At 39.3% G+C, this 15,426-nt stretch overlaps 1 protein-coding gene across 4 annotated transcripts in view; it reads left to right on the top strand.

The window, feature by feature from the left end:
• The window catches only part of znf438 (zinc finger protein 438), a 54,091-nt gene extending 40,177 nt beyond the window's left edge, over window positions 1–13,914 (top strand). For all 4 annotated transcript variants that reach the window (XM_057358455.1, XM_057358457.1, XM_057358456.1 and 1 more), the window contains 3 exons: window positions 7,316–7,389; window positions 8,819–10,337; window positions 10,418–13,914. In XM_057358455.1, the coding sequence (XP_057214438.1) occupies window positions 7,341–7,389; window positions 8,819–10,337; window positions 10,418–10,976 (2,127 nt within the window). In that variant the 5' untranslated portion in view covers window positions 7,316–7,340 and the 3' untranslated portion in view covers window positions 10,977–13,914. The remainder of the gene's footprint in view (window positions 1–7,315; window positions 7,390–8,818; window positions 10,338–10,417) is intronic.
• The last annotated feature ends 1,512 nt before the right edge of the window (window positions 13,915–15,426 follow it).

Here is a 15,426-nt window from a genome sequence, read left to right as displayed (position 1 = left end):
TCATGCTGTAAAATGTAACCTTCTGATCATATTACATATCAAATAATATTCATTCATGTCCAAAACTCAAAATGAACTTCATCACAAATTCACAAAAGTGTTAGATATGTTGTCTTTTAGCAGATGCTTTTGTCCAAAGTGACTCGCAGCCCATCAGTAACATTAAAGCACCAGCGACAGGAATGTTTACGAAGAAGAGTGCAGCGACAAGATGACCTCCAGTGATCACTGTCGGTGTGAACTGGGCATTACACTTAACCTCAGTCTGCTTCAGGCACATCACTGTATTAAGTGCTTTGCTCAAGGCCACGATGGTGGTATAGCTCTTAGAGTTTTAGCCGTTACATTAATGCCATGCCACGTGCAAAACAAAGTATAAAAAAGCATATAACATTATTACATAATATGCCTTCAAAATGTGCATATTTTTTTATTTAAGGTTTAAAACATGCACATACGTGCTTATGACAGCATCAATCCCTTTGTTCTTTATGTAGTTAAATAGTTAACATGAACAGATAGGACCTTAGAAAGCTTTAAGTTTATGGATTTTATTCATTTATTTGTTTGCTTGTATTCAGTGAATCGTGCCTTGCGTTTGGCCCTTACCTGATTAGTTGCGTTGTAACTGCGCAACTCTTTATTTAGTAAATGTTTAGGTATGATAAATGCCCTCAATCAATAAATAACACTCCAAACCCCAGTGTGCGGTTTTTCACTCGCCTCATAAATGCCTCGTCTAATGAGAGAAGGAGAGAAATTTCTCATTAACAGACTGAAGGCTGAGCCTGCTTAATTTAACAGCTTTACTGTTGGTTACCGTGGTAATTACAGCCCCGCTTCCCTTTGATCTCATCAGACAATGTTTCCCAGATTCTCCAACTCATCAGAGAAACAGCTGCTATATCAGAGAGAGAGCGTCTCTATTGCGGGGAAATGAGAGACGGATCCTCCATTGCGTGGCATACGCTCTGAAGTCTGGATTTACAACTGGTGCCTTTGTTGAACACAATTTGCGTGATTCCTGCGGGATTTCAGAGGGGTGAGGGTATAGCAGCATGCCAAAGCTTAAAGGAATAGTTCACCCAAAAAAGGAGAATGTCGTTCCAAACCTGGTTGACTTACTTTTTTTATATCGCCGTCGCTGTCCTTCTGAAACCTCAGATGTCTAAATTTCAGGAAATGGAAAACACACTCAACTTTTTAAATGATTACATACTTTGTTGTCAAAATGTACAAGTACTTATATATTTATATAGACCACTTTGAAAGGCTAACAATGCTGATCGAGAAGAATTTCAGTTTTTTAACAAATTATGTTCAGTTTTTCTGAATTTACTAGTTATAGGTGTTTAGGTAAAATGAGCAGTTTTGTTTTTTTCTGTAGACTACAAACAATATTTCTCCCAAATTTTAAATGAAAATATTGTTTCTATATGTATTTATTTACAGAAACTGAAAACTGGAGAAACAGGCCAAAATAACAGTAAAGATGCTCTGTATTTTTTCAGACCTCAGATACTGCAAAGAAATCAAGTTCATACTCACTTTGAAGCAATACAACATTAATATTTGTACATGTATTTAGAAAAAGTTCACAATTTCTTTTATGTGATAACTTTTCTTTGTGAAAACACAGTTTTCATGTGTTTAGTCATGCTGTCATTCTTTTACATTGTGGTTGGATGACTTTATATAACTCCTGAGGTTTGATTTGGTTGAAATTCAACAGACACTGGACCGGAATGGCCACAGTGCATCTTGGAATGGTCTCTTAATTTTTCCACGGCTGTATATGTGAGATTGAAAAAAAAAAGCGGAGCAGCTGCTCGACCAGTGTTTACATGTTGTGAACTGAGTCTATACAAGTGTATATATACGTATATTATATATATTCCAGATTGTGGAAAAAGTTACAGATTTTAGTTCCGTGATAAGCAACATTTGTCACTAATCATATAGGCTAATGTACGTACACTAACACATACAAACAGTGTCCTATCTAGATGACTGTTCTTCGTCTTTTTTATTTCTTTATTTTATTAAAGCTCACCGTTAACTCCCTGGGGTCCCCCGACCTGCACAAGTACGGAGTCAGGAGTATCTGCATAAGCTTTGATGCTCAGTTTCATATTCTCTAACATTAAAAATGTGCATATTATAACAGGCTCTTTTTCCCTGTCTGCTGATGTTATACGCAGTGTTGAAGACGTAGAGTTGCACATGAGATTTTCAACCACACCCTCCATCAGAACTTGGTACAGGTCTTTCTTGATCTGTTGCCGATGTAAAAGTTGTCTTCCTTACTTTGTTTTCTTGTCTTACGTCTCAGTTAGTACCTTTGTTGCTGTTTTTTCAAATCAAAGGTGAGAAGCAAAGAGAAAGACAGAGAGGAAATTTGGAAATGAGGGCATGGTGATGAAAGCGGAATAGCGCAGCGGAGAGGGAAACAGTCAGTTGGGAAGGAAAAAGAGAGTTATGGCAGTTGGTTTAAGGTGAATTTTACTTCTGTGCTCTGACCTATTTAACGAATACAAATGTCACACCAAATAGCAAAAGGTCATTTAAAGGTTTTGTAAGGTGACTCATACACATATACTCTAGCCACAGGCTCTCATACCCACACAGATGCCTTATTATGATGTCTTGGCCTTCCATGTACACCCCTTCATAACTTTTTTGCCACACATTTGCCTCTGGCTCAAATGTAGGTTTTCCTTCAATTTTCTTTCATCGTCTTTGATCATTTAGTGTGACATGCTCATTTATGTCCGATTAATTGTCTTTTGAGTGAATCTCAGTCTCTTTCAGGTCACAGTCCTGCAGTGTGACCGCTACTGTGATTGTCAACCAATAAGAGCGCAGCAATGGATGATGAATGTGTCTCTGTTAGAGAGATAGGTGTTAAAGGGATAGCTCACCCAAAAATGAAAATTCTGTCATCATTTATTCAGCCTCTTGCCATTTTAAACCTTTATGAATTTCTTTCCTCTGCAGAGCACAAAGAAGATATTTCTAAATACTGTTGGTATCTGAACAAGGGCATTACCCATTGACTTTCATTGGTTTTGTGTCTATTCAATAGAAGTAAGGTTGTTTGGTTACCAACATTCTTCAAAATATTTTCTTTTATGTTCTGTGGAGGAAAGAAACTCATACAGGTCTGAAATGACAAGAGGGCGAGTAAATGATGACAGAGTTTTCATTTTTGGGTGAACTATCCCTTTAAAAGTGTCTTATTATATCAATTAAACCAAACACACCTGCATTTATTATTTTAAGTAGGTGAATTTAACATCATGGGTTTTTGCGGTATCATTTTGATTTCATGTGTCAGTGAAAATGTTCTCAAACTTTTCATTGTCGCGCCTCCCTGTAAACCCATTTAAAGAACTGGCGCCCCGCCCCCACAGTACATTGAAGATAGATAAGATAATGTGTAAAATATGTTAGATATAGTTGATATATATAAACTATATATACAGTATATAAAGAAGCAGAAAATACCTGTACCTGTATATGACAGATTTATCTCAAGACATCAGATTATAAATGTAACAACCCTGCTGATAAAAACAAAAGAAACCCAAAAGAAACCATCACAGAAATGAATGGTTTCCATTAAAAGACCACTATGAACCATTAGCTTTTTGCATATAAAACCATTACAAAATTGTAGTGTTTTGGGCATTATTCCAAAAGGATAAATCTTCCAGATCACGAGAACAGTGCGCGTTTCATTGATTTTAACACGAGCGAGAGTTTATTCGCAGTTTATAATACAGGCGCGGTGTGGTGTCATTTGCCTGTCGAAAATAGCGCTTTACATCCTTAATAACTGTCAACAGCTTTAAACAGCCGTCCAAGTTCAGAAATATATGAAAAGGCACTTTATTTACACGCCACTCCCTTCACGCGCACTCTGAACTCATCGGCAGAGAGAGAGAGACTTGCGCTTATTCTAAAATTACAGTCTGAAGGACAGATTGGTTTAGTAGGACTAGGTGTTATAATCCCAATATTTCAGCACAGTTTAATTGCCCAATGAGACATTTCCTACACTTTATGCGTGACAGAGGAGCAGTCAAGAATATGGGTAGGGGAAAAGGAGGACCGAGGCATCAATGGGTTCGTCAGGTAGGCATCCTCTGTGTTTGGGGAAATATAATTATAATACATAATATATTTATAAACATACTTATAAGATCTAACTGTTTCTTAAGATGATGTAGAGGTAATTGCTGCTGCTTCCTGAGTGGACGTTTGCCTACTTTGTAGATATTAAGCTTTTGTGCGCAGCCTAAAATTGCACTGCGCAGGACCTACAATGAGTCTGCGTGGCCACTCAAGTGCGCAGCTTCAGACGGAACATTGCCCTCCGTCAATTTGCAAAGTTCCAAAGGTTGGGGTTTCGGGGGTACCGTCGCGCCCCACCTGCAGTACCTCTGTGCACCCCTGGTTAGAACCACTGTTAAAGCGTAAAATGATGGATGAGGTAAAACACCCAGTCGACATTGTCAGTCACAACCAATATCTTATGATGTACATTTGTACAGTTTTACATAAACGACTATTGATGTTGCAGTTTTTTAGCCGAGTTGTCACTAGGGTTATATCTGGAAACAAATGTAAAATAGTTTGACTGGAAGAATCCCAGTGTACACCCATCTTACCACCAAAAGCCTTCCAGCTGCCTGTGCCCTCTTGTCGCTTTACCCTAGCATGAATATTAAGCTAAAATTAGCCATCTAAAACGATAATTGTTGAGCTTAGCCACATCCAAGCACTGACGTTCACGCAACATCAACCCAAGTGTGCCGAGAGTCTTTTTGACTGTCGCAGTCACTTCCTCTCCAGCACTTCACAGTAGAGGTGACACACACTGAGTTGCCCTTGGCGACTGCATTCCGAGGGTCAAAGTTCAACACCTTGATTTACAGCATCCTGTCTGGTCGGCTCTGCGGAAATGAGGCTCCTCACCACAGTGTCTTGGAGAAAAAAATCACTGCCAAGAGAAATTGACGACACACCGTTATCTTGTGATTTTTCTGGAACATTACATGAAATGGTCAGCCGTGCTTTGCATGAGCTTTGTTGCATCATAATGTCTAATCTAAATATTAAATGTATTATTTTAGGGTGCACTGTTTTTTTTATGTTTATGCAATGAAGTAGAAGTGGTTCAGGCAATAGGGATATTTTTGTTCTGCATTCTGTCTTCTTTCTGATGTGGGATGCTTTACCTATTGATCAGTCCACATCTGCGTGTACAGGCAAGCCTGTAGTTTTGAAATTGAAATAGATTTTTTTCCTTCCACATTGATCGGCTCAGGTGACAGCTAATCACTCAAGACTACGCTTTGCGTGTTTTATGCAGAGTTAATGTTATTTCATATGGTCCCTTTGTTACCGTGCTTTAGTTGACTGACATGTTTTCACATCTGTTGTTGTATTTCAACTGTCTTTTCGCAGGAGTATATACTAGCGTTTTCAGATGTAATGGCATGTTTGTGTTTTCATATCCGTTGGTTAATATTTTGTTGCTGTGGCTGCGTTTAGATAAGATACAGCAGGTGTGTTTGTGTTCATGCTGTCTGTTTCTTCTGTGGGGTTGCCTCCCCCCCATCTCTTTAAACAAGGAATTAATAGGTTTGCAAACAGTGATATGGTTTCTTTGAAAATAGGTTTATTCTGAGAGAGACAACTGAGTTGGCCCTTTATGAAAGCACATGTAGAAGCACGCTTGTACACATGAAAACAACAACCGCCTGTAAGATTATCTAAGCCTTACAGTTGGGGCAAGATACTGTTCATACGTACAGTGACCTGTTTTGGAAACTTAAAGGGTAGTTCACCCAAAAATGATTTTTTTTCATCGTGTCATTTTAAACCTGTATGACTTTCTTTTTTCTGCACTAAAAACACTGAAGAAGATATTTTGAAGAATGTTGATAGCCAAACAATATCGGCCCCCATTGACGTCCATTGTATAGAGACATTTCTCAAAATATCTTCTTTTGTGTTCCACCAAAGAAAGAATCATATACAGGTATGAATGACACAGAATTGTTATTTTTGGGTGAGCTATCCCTTTACGCCAAACTTAAAACGTGTCTGTTTTTATCACACTATATACAGAAATGTCTAAAACATAGTGGCTTCAACAAACAAAATATGCTGTTGTTTATTTCAGAAGTACTTTTTTTTAGAACTTTCTGCAGACCAACTGGTCCCAAGGTCATTTTTATTGAATGCATGAAGTCATTTCCCCTCAAGTGTAGACAGATGCCTTAGTAACCACAGATGTAGTTTGTCGCATTCAAGGGGGTCGCACACCGGACGAGTAGCACAGATCAGATCGTGCCACGTCTTTAAAAATTGAACGCATTGACTGTTTACAGTGGAAAAGAAGCTAAACACATGATAAGATAATACTTCCTTTGGGAAAATTATGCAAATAACCTTCTCTGTTTTTACATCAAACAGGTCAGCAGACTTTGGCCAATTCTGTTTTGAATTCTGTGAGGAAACTTGGCTAAAATCTCCTAGCATGTGCAGTTTATTGTCTCTTCATTACTTCCTGATTTTGTTTATTTTCACACGTGTTAACGACTTCACGGCTTGCCCAGAACAACAGGGAGAATTCGCCAACACGGATTTGATTATATAAACGAAAACACGGTACGACAAATCTGTATCATGTTTAGCGAATGAGAAGTTTGCAGATATGACGGATGAGTTAAGCGTGTGTGTGTGTGTGTGTGTGTGTGTGTGTGTGTGTCTAGCAGTAGGAGCTCATGGCCGCTGGAGACAGATGTTCTAGCCAGCACCGTCGTGTGTGTCCACCTCTCTTATCTCCCGCAGATCCCCCCCTTTCATCTCCGTTCAGACCTACGGGGTACTGGATTTAACCCCTCCCTAAAATATAGTCCCCTTGTCACACACATTTACACACTCACTCCAACGCTGCTATCTCACCGCCACAGACGTGGGCCTTCATGTACAGGCCAAATGGCCCTCCCCCATCCCACGGTTTGTTTCCATCTCACCTGGCTTGTTTTATTCTCCCCTCCTCTTTGGTTAATTCTCCCCCCTCCCTCTTCATCCTATCCCTCCTGTTGTTTTTCCGCCTTTGACGTGACTCTAATCTGAGTCTTTGTGACATCTGGAATGTCCTCTGGTTTTGATCGAGATAGCGGGAGAAGGGGGAAGGACATCGCTGAACACAGACACCTCTAAACACTGTAATTTACTGCATCTATTGTGTTAATTACACGGCTGAGATTCAGTTGCGGGGTTTTTTTTGTCCTTGCAGGATCTTCAGTGACAGTGTGGCAGACATGAAAACCCAAGAACATCGTTCCAGCCCTCTGAAAACACACATGCAGAGTGAGTATAGAGATCATTTCACAAAAAAATGTATGTTTGAAGATCCGATTTTCCAATGTTTTGAGGTTGATCACTATGAATGTTGCAGTTGTAGTCAACCGTAAAAAAAAAAAAAATTAACAGTCAATTATCTAGTCTATCAGGTAAATTCCAGACCCCGTTACCCAACATCTGGCCCCAACAGACTCATGGGTGAGATGTAAACACACAAGTGCACAGACTAATTTCATTCCCACATACACATTCTGGTTCTTGCAACAAAAAACAGACCTTCACGCTGATATTCGGTGGCCGGAGCGTAACCCTTCGTCTAACATAAACACCAGATCTCACCTTTGAACTCCTCACCTCTCGTTCTGCTAATCGGTCTGTGATGCTTTTCTTCATGAACATTACTGTGGCTAAAAATAAGTCCTCATTTCTTGCACCTAAAATAGCATACTAGCCTCGCCTTTAACTGTTCTCACCGTCCGGTTTAAAGCTTGAAACCCAGGTGTTTCTGTTTTTAACACAATTAATTCTGCTGTGGTCTAAATTGTATTCAGCTCCCCATTGTGAGACCTCAAGAAGATGAATAATAAAAAGCTGAGAGAACGATTTAGCAAATTCTACCCAAAAAGTAGCAATTTTGAAGATGCTAAAATATTACAGTTTTGATTTATTTTAGATGCTATTATTTGGAACATAATTCCTACAGTTACAATTATGGTTTTGATGAATTTACTTGTATTCTAACAGGTGAAAATATGTAAAGAAAGAGTAAGTGTTTCCAAACTTTTGCCTGGTTGGTACTTTACATATTTGATAAACGTAACTTGAATGCACTGGCGGACTCTTGAGATAAAAGCATCTCTCCACCCTGTGGTCCATTATACATTTGTTTGCTTTCCTGTAGCTCAGTGGTTAGAGCATGGTGCTAACAACGCCAAGGTCATGGGTTCGATCCCAGGGATTGCACATACTCTGATACAAATGTATAGTATAATGCAATGTAAGTCACTTTGGATAAAAGCGTCTGCCAAATGCATAAATGTAAATGTTTGGAAGAAGTTAGCCAGGTTGGATGGATAGTCATGGTAGCGGGAATAGTCACATTGGCAGGAAGGTTTGAGTACGAGTGTTTAACGGTTATTCTTGTGTGTAATAATGCTTCTGCTGGGAATCATTCACGCTCTAAAGAAGGTTTAATCTTACTGCAAGTGTGTATGTGTGTCAGTGTGCATTAGAACAAAAAGGGAATGAACGGCATTATGAACAAGAGCAACACATCAAGCCTGAATCAAGGGGGGGTTGAATCAAAATTCAGAGCATGATCAAAATATAGCAAAGAGAGCTATGTTAGACAGCTTTTTATTTTATTTTGTTCCGTTTAGTTTTATTAAATCTGATTTATTGCAAGACATTTTCTAGCCTAACCTTGTTTTGACAGGTGACACACGGCCCCAGTCCCACGTGAAGGGTCTCCAGTTTCGCAGCATCGCCCCCAAAGCCCCTGCAGTGGTTCCATCATCTGCAGTTCTGTCCTGCCAACCTCCCTCAGCCCTTCCAGAAGCATCCATGGCCGTCAGTCCCAAATCCATCCTGGTCCCTGCCCAGAACTATGCCCTCATGCAGGTGGCCGGACAAGAGGGGACCTTCTCATTGGTGGCCTTACCTCAGACACAACAGCAACAGCCAATCCAGAAGAACCTTAAACTGCCTATCCCCAGATACCAACCGGTGAGGAGCAAAAGCGCTTCAGAAAAAGCCAACAGCAAGAGTACAGCCAAGGTTTTGGCGGCCACACGGATAGAGCAAATTCCAGACCCACCATCCGAGCAGCTTGTTTTGATTGACGCAGCTACATCATCTGAAGTCTGCATTGCACCCTTGATTCCAAGTTCACAGACAGACCAACAAGTGGAACAAAAGAGTGATGAGAGTACACTCAACAATCTCTGCTACCCTTCCGGAGCCTCCAAAACCACTCTTGTTGCCCCTGTCAATAATTTAAAAACCCCAATAGAGGGTCCGGTCTCATCTGGCAGTGCCATCACGGTGCTTTCTCCTACTATCTTTAGCAAAGCTGTTCAGATCATTCCATCTCCCCCCAAGGGCAAGCTGCCCATTCTGCCCTATGCCAAGGTGAAGAACTCCCTCCTGGCACCGACCAACCTCGCCAACACCCTAATGTCAGAGCAGACTGTAAGTAGAGCCAAAAACAGACCGAAAAGCTATGCCAAGACAACAGACTGCCAAGACTCCAACAACACCCAGTTGAAGAAGCCTCCAGGCAAGAAGCGAGGGAGAAAGAGGAAAACCATAGAGGATGTTCTAGCCTTCGAAGCCAGAAAGAGAAGGTCCTTGTCGTTTTTCCGAAGGAGGGCGCCTGAGAAACCTCTGGTTTGCATTCAGAGTTCGGCCTCTCCGGAGACGTTGCTTGACATATCGAAAAAGTATAGAAGCATACGTCCCAAGCCAGTTCTGTTGATGGAAACCACTCTCCCACAACTTGTACCACTTCCTTCCTTGTCAACATCGGAGAAACCCGATCAAGAGTTTGTGTTAGGACAGCAGATAGCAGGAAAACCACTGGGTGCTCCTGTGCTAGATGGCAAAAGTGGAGCAGCAGTTTACGTAGGAAGTCATTCGCTTCATCGCTGTCCTACCTGCAGCAGGTGTTTCCAATTCAAGCATCACTTGCAGAGCCACATGAACAGTCACAGTAACCTCCGGCCTTACGTCTGCCCTGTATGCAGGAAGGCTTACGCTCACTCGGGCAGCCTGAGCACGCATATGAAACTGCACCACGCGGAGAGTAGGCCTCGGAAGAGCCTTTGCTGTGAATTCTGTGAGAAGTCATTCGGCTACGTGGGGGTCTACTTCAGCCATTTGAGAGAGGTGCACAGAGTCATACTCACGGTAGAGCCGTCCATCAGTCAACATGAGGACAACATGCCTTTGGAAGAGTAAGTAACTTGTGTTTTGTCTCCTTACGTTTATGGCTTCAGCTTAATTCCCGTTTGAGTGATTATTTTCTGTCCTTCAGATCTTCAGAAGCCGACAAACAGGCCTTGGAACGTGTCGACCCAGTCGAGCTACAGATCAAATGTGGCCGCTGCCAGGCCATTACACCTACCTTTGCCGACATGAAGCTGCACTTGCTCTACGTGCACGGCGAGGAGGTGCGACGGAGGGACGGGTCTATGACCGGGGGGCGCGAAGCAGAGGACGAGCTGGTCAAACATGCAGCGCATTACTGGAGGCAGCTTAATGAGAAACGCAACCTGGTGCACTGTGGCACGTGCGATGAGGAGTTTTTCTCATTTTCCAAGTTCAAGCGCCATCTCAACTCTCATCATGAAGGAGCTAAAGAGAGTCAAGAAGAGGTAGGGAAGGAGGAACACGCATTACGAGGTTTGAGTAAAGGTGTAACTTTGAGGGTGGGGTCTCAGTTTAACTGCATCCTTTGCAGTAAGGTGTTTAATAAGAAACAAGATGTTATGGAGCATTGGAGAGCACAACACAACTGTGAAAACCCTGAAATTCTGTGGGATGTACTGGACTGTAGTTGGGAGAACATGTCTATTGATGGGCCAAATTATTAAATGCAAATGGATAATTTATTTGCTCTGTAGCTGTGTGGTTCATGCAAGATGTAGTGACGTCAATGCAAAAACAATCCACGTATAGATTCGCTCATTACGTTGGTTTCTTTTGCACTGCTTTTTTTATATGGTCACAGATGTTTGTAATGCTTGAATTTTGTAATGTTCGTTTTTTACGTCTCTGTTTTGATGTGGTTTTTAATGCATAGCAACAGTATACAATACATAAAAATTCATATATTGTAATTGCCCAGGTGCAGAGGTAATATAAATGCCAGCAAATGGAGTACCCATGGATAATAATCATAATTTCTTGTAAGGTTTGGGAAGACACGCTGTGCGGGTAAATGTTTCGGTTGAGTGAATCAGACTAACAAAAGCAGGCTCTTTAAAAACACATTTCCACTCAGACAAATTCACAACTCGCAAAACAGAAAATACAGAGCACGATTAGCGTGTTTGAAATATAACATGTCTTAGTAACTACAAATTATTAGTGACATTTTATGAACACACATACATAATCGCACAATTACAGTCGTGGAATAAACACTTCTGGAAAAGTTTAATTTTTCAGTCTTTGGCAGCTAATCAAAAATATGATTTAAAAAATATCCCAAAAAATGTAACTCAGTTTGGCAAAAATTTATCTGTTAGGTTGTTAGGGTTTTTTGAATGTGTGTATGCATTATAAATGTCTACTGTTGTATTTTTAAATGCAGATTTTCTCTTTCTCTTAAAATGTGTAATGATTTGATTATGGTTGTGTTTCCATTCATAAAAAATACTATGACGGTAATAGAATGTTTAAAGACCCTCCCATTTGTTACATATGTATACTTGTATAGATAGATTAAAAGCTATATTAAAAATAAATATATGCAGCTGTATATGGAGAATATATATTTACACAGAAGTCATCTTTCACTAATTATAGGACTGTTTTTTTAATACGCTAAATGTCTTAAACCTGCAGCTTCAACTACACCACTGATCTAAAGTTTAAACACACTTCACTGAATTTGAACTTGTCTTTCGATAAAATCTCAAATATTTTTCAATTAAAGTCTTATGATTAAATGCTTAAATTGTTTTGTAAATATATAAACTGTGCCTATGTGTAGGTTTTTAATTTAATATTTTTATTATTTATAGATTCTTTGAGAAAGCTAAAATATACAATTGTTCCGATTTAACATTTAACAGTAATCACAACATAAATTCCGTATGTCGTATTTGTGATTTCTTAATTATAAATTGTGGAAGATAATAAAGAATAAGTAAGTGTGTCCAAACATCTGAGTGGTATTGTATGTTCTATAAACTTTCATCTGCTTGAAAAGGTGCTTATGAATTCATGATTTGAGAAGTTTAATGACATTAACGTTCTTTAAATGGCACAAATGTTACAATACAGATTTTGCTTTTGGTGGAATTTTATGGAGCGATTTTAGTCTCATTAATTATTCACGCGTAAAACAAGATACACACATGCGTAAACAGTTTCACATGAATAAAACCTAATTTACGTGCACAAAGTATGAATATACATTTACAAAAAGCAATTCACGTGCATAAAACAAAACTATTTTCTCATAAAGTACGTTTCTCAAACATACGACTGTGCACAAATATTTCGAATTTAAAATGTACACGTTTATCGTGTTATGTGAATGTGCAAATCGTCACTCACGTGTGAATCGCCTTGGATGTGTGTGTGTTTTTTTTTAGACTCTCCTGGCAGCGCAACCCCTCCTACGTGGGTTGTCGTACTCTTTAGCCAATCAGATTCAACCTTACCATTCAACCAATCATAAACGCGGAGAGCACAGGACTCAAGGAAAACGGCTCTGCGCACCTTTTGTGCAGTTTGACTTACTTTCTGTGTTGCCAATTTAGTGATTTTTCAGCCCCCTTAAGCGAGATATTTTCCAAAAGGCTGCTAGCTACAAATCTATGCGCCCATACAAATCAATGTTCATTTAAAACATGCATTGTATGGACATACAAACATGAACACATCTCAAACAGGCACAGTTTGTTACCCAGACGGATTTTTAGCAGTTCAGTGGAGGTGACTGCTGGTTGTGTAGTTTTAAGTGGTCATGTTCACTCACTATTTCATACTTTTTTTCTACAAAATAAGTTAATAAAAACAAATTTATTGCGTGGCTGTATTATGTTTTAATACAGCATCACAGCTCAGAGAGTAGATTAGCGAAGCTGTACAAACGAGCCTTTAGTGCTAACACTAGTGCTCCTTGGTTGGTTGAATGGTAAGGTTGAATCTAATTGGCTAAACAGGATGACAACTCAAGTGGGAGGGACCGCGCTGCCATGAGAGTCTCAAAATACACACACACAAATCCAGGGCGATTCACACGCGAGTGACGATTTGCACATTCACATTCAATGATAAACTTGTACATTTTAAACGTTTGAAATATTTGTGCACAGTTGTACGTCTGTGAATTGTATTAAGCGTTTGTGAAACATATTTTATGAGAATATAATTTTATTTTACGCACGTGAATTAGGTTTTATGCATGTGAAACTGGCTACGCAAGTGTACATCGGGTTTTATGTGTGTATAATTAATGAGACTAAAATCGCTCCATAGAATTTCCCTTAAGTGATTTCTCATAAAAATGAAGAATTAAACAAATTAAATGTTTATAATGTGGTCTAATATAAAAGGGATTAAAAGTTTTCAATGGCCAAAACATTTGAACCAAATTCAGATTTTAAGCTATAGGCCTTAACACTCTTATTTGTTCAGTTTGTTTAGCATAAAAGAAAATGTTTGCATTTAAAGTGTCCGAAGATAATCTTTACCCTGCCACTGTGATATTTCAATGTGTCTGTTAAGCCTCAGATACTGTAGCATCCCTACATCATTCATTACTGGTGCCTAAATAAAAGAAAGATCTAATGGAAATATTTTTTCTTGTGTTTATTTCATGCAGCAACCTCCCTGCATCCGACCTCTCTCATCAGCACCCTAATGAACACATATGTAGTCACATCTCAAGACTTAACGTTTCTCCATACAAAAACATTTACTGCAAGACTTCATTTGTGGGTTGCACAGAACAGTGAGCAGTACAAGGCCGGTCCTAAATTAAATCAATTTCAGCTAGACACATGATGGATTCATATAAGCCTGCGTACATCGGGCAAAACCGATATTCACGGACAGAATGCTTATGCTTTTTTAATATGTCTTAAAAATAACATCATGAAATATATAATAATAGACACATTTTTATACAACAAATAAGGTTTACTTTGTTTTTCCACACCAATGTGCTTTTGGGCACAAAAAGCAACACGTTGCTGTTGTTTACCAGTTGCTTGTCAGAATGAATTCAAAAGGAGTTTCTATCACATTTTATATTTCATCCCTGAACGCTTCCTCAGCTCTGATTTAAAGCCTCCATTAAATGATCATAACTTCTCTGTCCCAAAAGTGCAGTTGCTTCAGATTCAGGTATTGTAGGAACGTCAACACCCATGCATATTCCGCTTTAATCTGTGCTCCCTTCCTTCCCTTCCACTCCCTCTCTCTCTTCACACCGGAAACGTGATCGCTCACGGAAGATCAAAGCCCATCCTTCTAACAGGATTAGAGGATGGAGCTTTAGAAGGAAGAGAGAGTCTGTTTTAAAGTAAATGAAGGATGTTGGTGAGCGGCAGAAAGGAGTTTGGAGAGAGAGAGAAAGGAAGTGGGTGGAGATAGGTGAAATAAAGCACGTTAAGGAGTGACGACAGCGCACTACTGGCCTTCCATTTCATTTTCAGATGACCAGATGATAATGAATTCTTCATGAACTATGATGAATGGATACTGATAGGAGAATGATAGCCAGTGACAGAATAAATGATGATGAGAAGCAGAGCTACGAAGAGGATGCGGATATTTAATGTGGCATTAAACGTGGGGACGATAATAGGTGCAAGAAGCTCTATTGATCTGTCTTCGTCCGGAGGAGGAGAAATAGAGATGATGCTGAGCTGAAGATGAATGAAGGATGTAAAGGGTGTGTCTGGAGTTTTTATATACAGACACTAGACTGTCTGTAGCTAAAAGTGTGATATGAGTAAATATAAACGGTCACGACCAAGAGAACGTGTGCTGAAAATAACTTTGGCTACAGTAGAAACTATTGTAACCAACAAATATTTTTCATTTTATATAATACTTATTCAAATCAGAATAAATATATTTTAATACAAATTATTTCTATTTAGAGCCCAATTACAATCGTACACAATTATTTATACGGTAGTATTTGCATCTTTAAATGTAAAATTTGATACAAATACTTGCTTAACAGCATTATGAATATAACATTGACTACAAAAAGACAATTACTACCTTAAGCATCAGAGATGGACATCTAATCGAAAAATTAAGCAATAGTTCTAAACGTATTTTTATATGTATTTG

This window comes from Triplophysa rosa, linkage group LG18 (assembly GCF_024868665.1).
Source record: "Triplophysa rosa linkage group LG18, Trosa_1v2, whole genome shotgun sequence".
Taxonomy (NCBI): domain Eukaryota; kingdom Metazoa; phylum Chordata; class Actinopteri; order Cypriniformes; family Nemacheilidae; genus Triplophysa; species Triplophysa rosa.
The sequence above is the reverse complement of the archived record's forward strand: the minus strand, read 5'-3'. Positions and strand labels throughout refer to the sequence as shown.